Consider the following 6924-nt stretch of genomic DNA (forward strand, 5'->3'; position numbering starts at 1 on the left):
ACAAATTCAACCGCTCCAGTCCCCAGACACGAGAGGGCCGTACCTCCGTGTGTACGGAGTTGTGCCAACGGTCTCTGGGCTATATATTTTTTCCTGTATTCCCCTGCTGTATGAAAAGATGGTACCGTTATGCGCCCTGGTGTGAAAATTAATCTGAGCATCGTATCATCGTACAATGGCTCTCGGCACTGGATCCTCATTTTCATTCCCTTTCCCCGAATGTGCTTCACCGTGCATGTGGGCTGGGATGAATTTCGTACGTGCAGACGGGAAAACGAGGGAGGCGAATTTCACCTCATTTTATTCGGGACGGCGACGACGACGACGACGAGGACGTCGACGTCACCCAATATACCACCGTCCCAGCGATGCATGAACGAACCACCTCTTCTCCTCCACCATTGCCGGCTTCTGATTTCCGGCTTACCGAGGGGAATACAATTTGGTTCAATTTTCCTATTTCCTGCTAGTATAGTCTGTTTTTTCTCCTTCTTTGCCGTTGTGCCTTCTGGAGGACGATGAAAATATGCCCGGTAGCATCGATAAGTCTAAGAAACACCCCTGGCGGACATTTTTCATTAGATGGTGTTACTCTTAACCGTCGATGGGCTGGGGTTGTTGTAGAGTGCAATTTTGGCTCCTTTTTTTGCTAACTGTCTTCCTGTATTGTTAGCGACTTCGGTGGAAGTCTGAGAAAACGTACGCTGAGAAATGTACTGTATCAGTACACATGTGTGTCAAGTACTCACATAAGTCTTTGGGTCATAGGCCTTACTTAAAAAAAAGTCCACAATGGCTTATTTTTATTAAGATGCAAGGATAGTCCACGGACTATCTTATGCCCTCCACGTCATCGCCAAGGTAGGCTCCCACCAAGCCCCATATGTCCTTGTGGAAGGCTGAGCCTAACGAGTTTGATACCCTGCACGATACTGGGATCGCCGTACTGCTAGTATAATTCATCGTTGTAACGGCTCCTCGATTATCCTACATACGGAGTCAAACATTATTCTGAACATCTACCACTTAAAGACGGCTTAGAGAACAGTTATTTAAGTTGTTCTGCTTCCTCCGGCTATAGAATGAACAGTTGGCAGCCATCATCATTGTGCGACCTTTGACCCGAAATAGATGAAATGTGATCGAGGTGAAGGTGTGTTTTTACGACTCTTCTGAATTTGTGAATAGATCTGCTGGTGTATGTACACCATCAGTTGGGTATCTCTCTCTCTCTCTCTCGCTTGTTGGCCTGCTCACCATAGAGCAGGTCGATGTGACAACCCGGTCAACAATTATTCTCCAGGATGCTCGGTCCCTGGCTGCAGCCTCCCATCCATGAAGACACCCAATCTCCGACAGGTCTCGCTTCACCGACCTCCTCATGTCATGCCCTAACCATCGTATCCTGCCAGCCTTCGCCAAAGATGGTCCGGAGCACCATATATCTCACAATGAAGAATCAATGTGCGATATATCTCACATTCCGTGCGGGCTCGAAGTTTTCTGGATCTCAGCAGTCGGTGAAGCCCATAGTATGCACGATTCCCCTGCACAATGTGGGTCCGGATTTGGCTGCTGATGTCGTGGTTCGAAGTAGTGACCGTCCCGAGATAGCAAAACTCCTTTACTATCTCGAGGTTGTCGCCGTCAACTATTACACACGCTTCCCAGATGGTCTGAGTCTCCGGCAAGTAGGTACTTCGTCTTCGACGCATTGATTCTTAATCCAATTCTTGCTGCTTCACGTTTGAGTTGGGTGTACGCCTCACACACCTTCACGGTTTTCCTGCCGATGATGTCGATGCCATCCGCGAAGCCAAGCAATTGGAGAGACCGGTAGAGGATCGTGCCACGGATGCCGTTATCTAGCCCCGCGCTTCGAATGACAACTTCCTGGGCGATGTTGAAGAGCAGACAGGAGAGTCCATCACCTCAGACTGCACTGCACCCTATTCATGGTAGCCTCTAACAGCCGGATCAACTTCGTCAGTTGGGTCTTTGCTTCGTTTATTTGCAATCTGAGGGTTTCTGGTAGGCAATGAAAACTTACAAATCTGACCGATTTCGGACGTTACTACCACAAACCTACCAAATAAAAAGTGTCTCGATCAAAAGTGTTTTACTAGCTCAACGAAAATAATTTAACTACAAAATACGAAAGCAACATTTTGCTCCAAAAATGAAAAACACGAAAAAAAACGCACGCTCAGAACCGTTTCCCGCCCCGCTTAAACTTCCCACCGTACGGCTTGTCGCTCGGGTCCGGCTGTGCCGGTTTGTACACCACGTGCAGTATATCCCACAGCTGTTTAGCCACCGCCGGCCCGCCCAGCAGCTCCTCCAGCTGGGCCTCCGTCTTCTGCGTCAGCTCGCGCAAGCTCTTGCACTGGCGCATTACCCGACCGACGTTGCGTGTCGTAATGCCGGGCAGCTTTAGCAAAAACTCTTGCACCTCCACATTAGCCAGCCCAGCGTCCACCAGCGTGTCGGACTCCTCGTTGCCCGCCTCGTCCGAACCGATCTTGACGGCCACATCCGGATCGGGTTCGGCTTTGCCCTGCTTCAGCTCCTCGAACAGTTGCGCGGTCGAGTACGGGCTCGGCGACCATACCAGCCGCAGCTTTGGAAAGTGTATCGTGAGCAGTTGCAGCTTTGCCATAATGTCCTCGTTAGTGGAGCCACCGGACGACGATGAGGTGGTCGACGACGAGCTACCAGCGCTCGATACCATAAAGTAGCGCTGAAAGTGGAACGGTTTGTTCTGATCGAACTCGATCAGCAGGATCGGCTTGGCGTAGTAGCGAGTCATCTGCACGCACTGGTTGTACAGGCGGCCCGAGTTCAGCGAGCCAATCAGGTCGGAGATCGATTTCCGCTCCACGCAGATCTCCGGCGTGATAATGTAATCCCCAATCTTAGCGAGCAAAACCGAAAGGACGAACAAAAACGTGTATTAATTACTTACCGGTAGTACCGGCAGAACCGACTACTGCGACTCTTACCGTGATGGTCAGCGGCACAACGTCAATCCCGCGTCGGTGGATGAGACAGGGCAGATCGGAACGGAACTCGCGCATATCGACAATCACGCGCGGTGTTACGATTTCGGCCGGGTCCTTTGCCTCCTGTCCGCCAGCCTGACGGCTCGAAATTTCCTGCTTCTTCTGCAGCATCATGATCGTGTCCTCCGACTTGCCGTCCTGGTACTCCGGCACAACCATGGTCTGAGTGTGTGTGTGGGAGAGAGAGAATGCACAATTTCTTTACAGAATTCATTCGCACAGTGATCGTAATAGCTTTCCTTACCCGTTTAGTTTCGATCAGCAGCTCGAACGCCTGCTTCTCCCGCCGCAACGACGTCAGATACGATTGCTCCTCCACCGTTTTCGAATGAATGATGGCGTACACACGCACTCGTGCCATTTCCTGCCGCTGCTGCCGCGCTTCGTACACCTCAATCTGCCGTATAGCGGTAACGTTCGTGTGATACATCACGATATACCGGGGCTGTATCTGTTCCAGCGTGCGATCCAACGAGCCAAGCCCGCTCGTTTCACTCTTAAACGTCTGTATAAACACTAGCGGGCGGTTCGATTCCTTCACCACGGTCGTAATGTCCATCTGTTCCATCTCTACGAACGATTCAAACACACCGCTCTCCAGCATGCTAACGTCGAACTGCGACGACTGCTCGTCCGCAGCATCCACCGGCACAGCGACCGTCCGCTGCGACATGGTCAGTACGTACGCATCGCGGAAGTATTGCTGATGGTCCTGCTCGTCCGTCCGCACCGCGGCTAGCTCAGTTTCCATGTCCGATTTTTTTGCCCCACCACTATCATCAACACCCTCTCCCCGTTCTTTCGCTTCCTGTTCTTCCATTTCTTTGCGCTTACGGGCCTCCTGTTCTTCGGCCAGCTCACGGCGCTTGTTCGCGATTCGTTCACGTAAAAATCCACCCTTTGCAGGGGCTCCTTTGCTTGCGCTGCTGCTGCTGCTGCTGCTGCCGGTCGCTTCACCTTTCGCCCCCGGAACGGCCGGTGTGGTTTGTGGCTTTGGTCGAGCGACTGGTTCAAACTCCTGTATCCTGTACGCGGCCAGATCCGTCTCGCTGGTGATGTGTTTAAACTCATCCGACAGCTTCGCGATCGATATGTCGTTCTTGATCGCCTGATAGAACAGGTAGCGCTCGGGGCCTTGCGTCAGAAACTGGTTCAGCTGATAGCAGGCACGCGAATCTTGGCATAGGATCAGTATTTTCACCTGCTGCTGCATGAACTTGTTACGTTCCTCCTGTTTCCGAATTTTGCGCGCCTTTTCCTTTATGTCGTTCGGTATGTCCACCCGCAGCACGTCCGAAAGCGCTTTCCATTTTGGGGAAAGCTCGGGTTCAAATTCTGTCGATGTTTAAAGGAAGTCGTTATTTAAACCCATATTTGTGCTTCGCATCACATGCATACCATTTTCTCGATTAAACACACGCTCCTTTGCAATCGTAAACACTTTCTCCGCCGCATCCAGTATGGTCCAGCCGGAATTGTGTAGCGCGTACTCGGTCGTTCGATAGCGTTTCAGCAGCGCGTAAAACGAGACGGAATCACCATACAGACAGGATCTGAAAGGATGAGGATGGTCAATTCTAGCGCATCACTCCCAAAAACATCACACACCGTTCCCGTTCCTTACATCATCAAGCTGCGCAACACCTTCAGATCGGCCACGATCAGCTTCGTTTGCGAGCTGAGCTGGTGCCAGATCGTGTCGAGCTGGGCTTGCAGTATTTTGTGAAACTTTTTCGTCACACAGTTCTCCACCGTTACCTCCTGCAGCTCGACGAACCGGTTCAGCGTTTTGATGCTTTTCACCAGATAGTTCATCAGATCGAGCAGGTTCGTTTGCAGCAGTATCATGTTCTGCGTCATCGGTATCTGTATCTCGACCACGCCCGGCTCGTACGGTTTCAGCGACCGCTGGATGGTCATGTGGAACCGGGGCCATATGAACAGCTCCTTCACGAACAGATTGCGCATCACCTTCTCCACATGGCCGTACCCGTACGTGAACGCTTCCACGTTGCGCGAGAACGCCTTGATGAAGCCGACCTTGTTGCGCTGCCGGTAGAGCCGCAGTGCGAACGCTTCCTGGCACGATTCCACGATTTCATGCGCCCGCACCACAAACATCCCGGTGATCAGTTCGATCGGGATGCGGTTCTTCAGCAAATCGACCACCAGTATGCGCGTGCTGATGAACTGTATGCCGCCCTGCAGGTAGGCCCGCTCCCGCTCCGCAGCCGTCTTAGCCGACTCGTGAATGTGCTCCGAGTGGTCGAGATTCGTGCGATAGTACTGCTCCTCGGCCTCGGAACAGTTGACCACGAGCACAAGCGTCGAAGTGTCGCAGAATATTTTCAGCAGATTCAGCATCGCCCGTTCGTACGTGATGCCCCTGGAAAAGGAAGGCAGAAGGATGGAATCGGACCGTTCAGAACAGTGAGAACTGTCGGTGTATGTACGCTTGTACGCTTTACTTACTTCGCACAGACGACCAGCGCATCGGTGTGTAGTAGATCTAAAAACATTTGCTTCTCATACTCGAGCAGCGGTACACCTTCCGTGGCGAGGAATTCCTCCGCATCCACCAGCTGGGTTAGCGTTTTATCGTCCTTCGCTTCCTCCGCTGCCTTCGCTTCCTGTTCGGCCTGCTCCGCCGAGCAGGCGAGCTCCATATCGAGATCGTCATTTTCGAAGCTCATCCTTCCGGTTCCTACTCACTTGCAGCAACTGCAAACTGCACGCAAATTCCGCATCCGTACGGATGCTGCCGATGCACGAACCAACAGCCGGCTTTCCGCACGTCGAAGAACGGGTTTGTAAACAATTTGCGTTTAACAGACACGGTCCATTTCTTTCGTTAAATCCCACCGCACAACTACAGGCATTCCCCGTAATACGCTATTACTGCGGACCGGAGACAATAGCGTATCTCAAGTAGCGTCGAATATCGAGGGTTTCAGTCAAATTATAGTTAATTTTCGTATAATTTTGCTTTTAATGGTAGATTTTAGCCACTTAATTAGTTATTTTATCTGATTTCAACTGAAGATTACGATTTTGTACCTTTTAAAATGGTTTTTAAAATTCGACCAAGAGAGAATTTATTTTGCATTTGACATTCGATGTAATTCGAATTAGTACAATTTGCTCAAATAATTGTCATATATAGAAACTTCGTACAGCGAAATCGCGTATATCGATTATGGCGTATATCGGGCAATACCTGTACACGATTCGTTCAGTTTCAGAGAATCCGGTTTACAAACCCTGGAACACGTTTCCACCAATAATCGGGGACGGGAAATTTCAAATATAACGATATTTACAAATAATCAATTGCACACACACACACACAATATTACTATTACTACGCGAATAAAAAACACAACGAACAGTTTATTGGTTTTCTTATGTATTTCAAATGACAGGATCGTGTACAGTTTATACTAATTCGCGTAACTGCTTATCCCCTCTACGGATAGAGTAGTTCCGTGCGAAACATATCTCTAAATGTATGCTCGATTGATTCACCATTACATTTATGGGCGTGCGATTTCATTTGTTTTGCTATATCATCGAACTGTGTACCATCAAATTGTTATAGAAAAAAAATGTATTGCACCCGCACGTGTTTGTTTTGTCGTTGGCGTACCTAACATCGCGCGCGCGCCCGTTTACATTTCTCGTATCCGCGCAGATGAATGCACCAAAATTGATGGTTTGTTGCACGCACACGTGTTTTTGTTTTTACATTGAATAGAATCCCCTTGTTTTGTTTTACTTCTAATATGTTATGCCGCTTACTTCACTACTTTAATCTATACAGTACAACTAGACAATGGTATTAGCGTTACACGACGTTTATTCG

At 49.7% G+C, this 6924-nt stretch overlaps 1 protein-coding gene across 1 annotated transcript; it reads right to left on the reverse strand.

The window, feature by feature from the left end:
• Nucleotides 1–2102: 2102 nt before the first annotated feature.
• On the reverse strand, nt 2103–5881 carry LOC120951447 (DNA repair endonuclease XPF). The gene is made up of 6 exons (XM_040370188.2): nt 5535–5881; nt 4687–5448; nt 4461–4615; nt 3307–4397; nt 3003–3224; nt 2103–2914 (listed from the first exon to the last, which is right to left on the reverse strand). Exons 1-6 carry the CDS (start codon nt 5753–5755, stop codon nt 2207–2209), a joined length of 3159 nt encoding a protein of 1052 aa, XP_040226122.2. The 5' UTR covers nt 5756–5881; the 3' UTR covers nt 2103–2206.
• Nucleotides 5882–6924: the final 1043 nt, after the last annotated feature.

This window comes from Anopheles coluzzii, chromosome 2, assembly GCF_943734685.1.
Source record: "Anopheles coluzzii chromosome 2, AcolN3, whole genome shotgun sequence".
Taxonomy (NCBI): Eukaryota; Metazoa; Arthropoda; class Insecta; order Diptera; family Culicidae; genus Anopheles; species Anopheles coluzzii.

Excerpts from the sequence above, each read along its gene's own strand:
- LOC120951447 (XM_040370188.2), bottom strand. The coding sequence starts at position 5,755 with ATGAGCTTCGAAAATGACGATCTCGATATGGAGCTCGCCTGCTCGGCG. Across the intron at positions 5,449-5,534 it reads GCGCTGGTCGTCTGTGCGAA|GGGCATCACGTACGAACGGG; the intron begins GTAAGTAAAGCG and ends TTCCTTTTCCAG. Across the intron at positions 2,915-3,002 it reads TTGTGCCGCTGACCATCACG|ATTGGGGATTACATTATCAC; the intron begins GTAAGAGTCGCA and ends TTGCTCGCTAAG.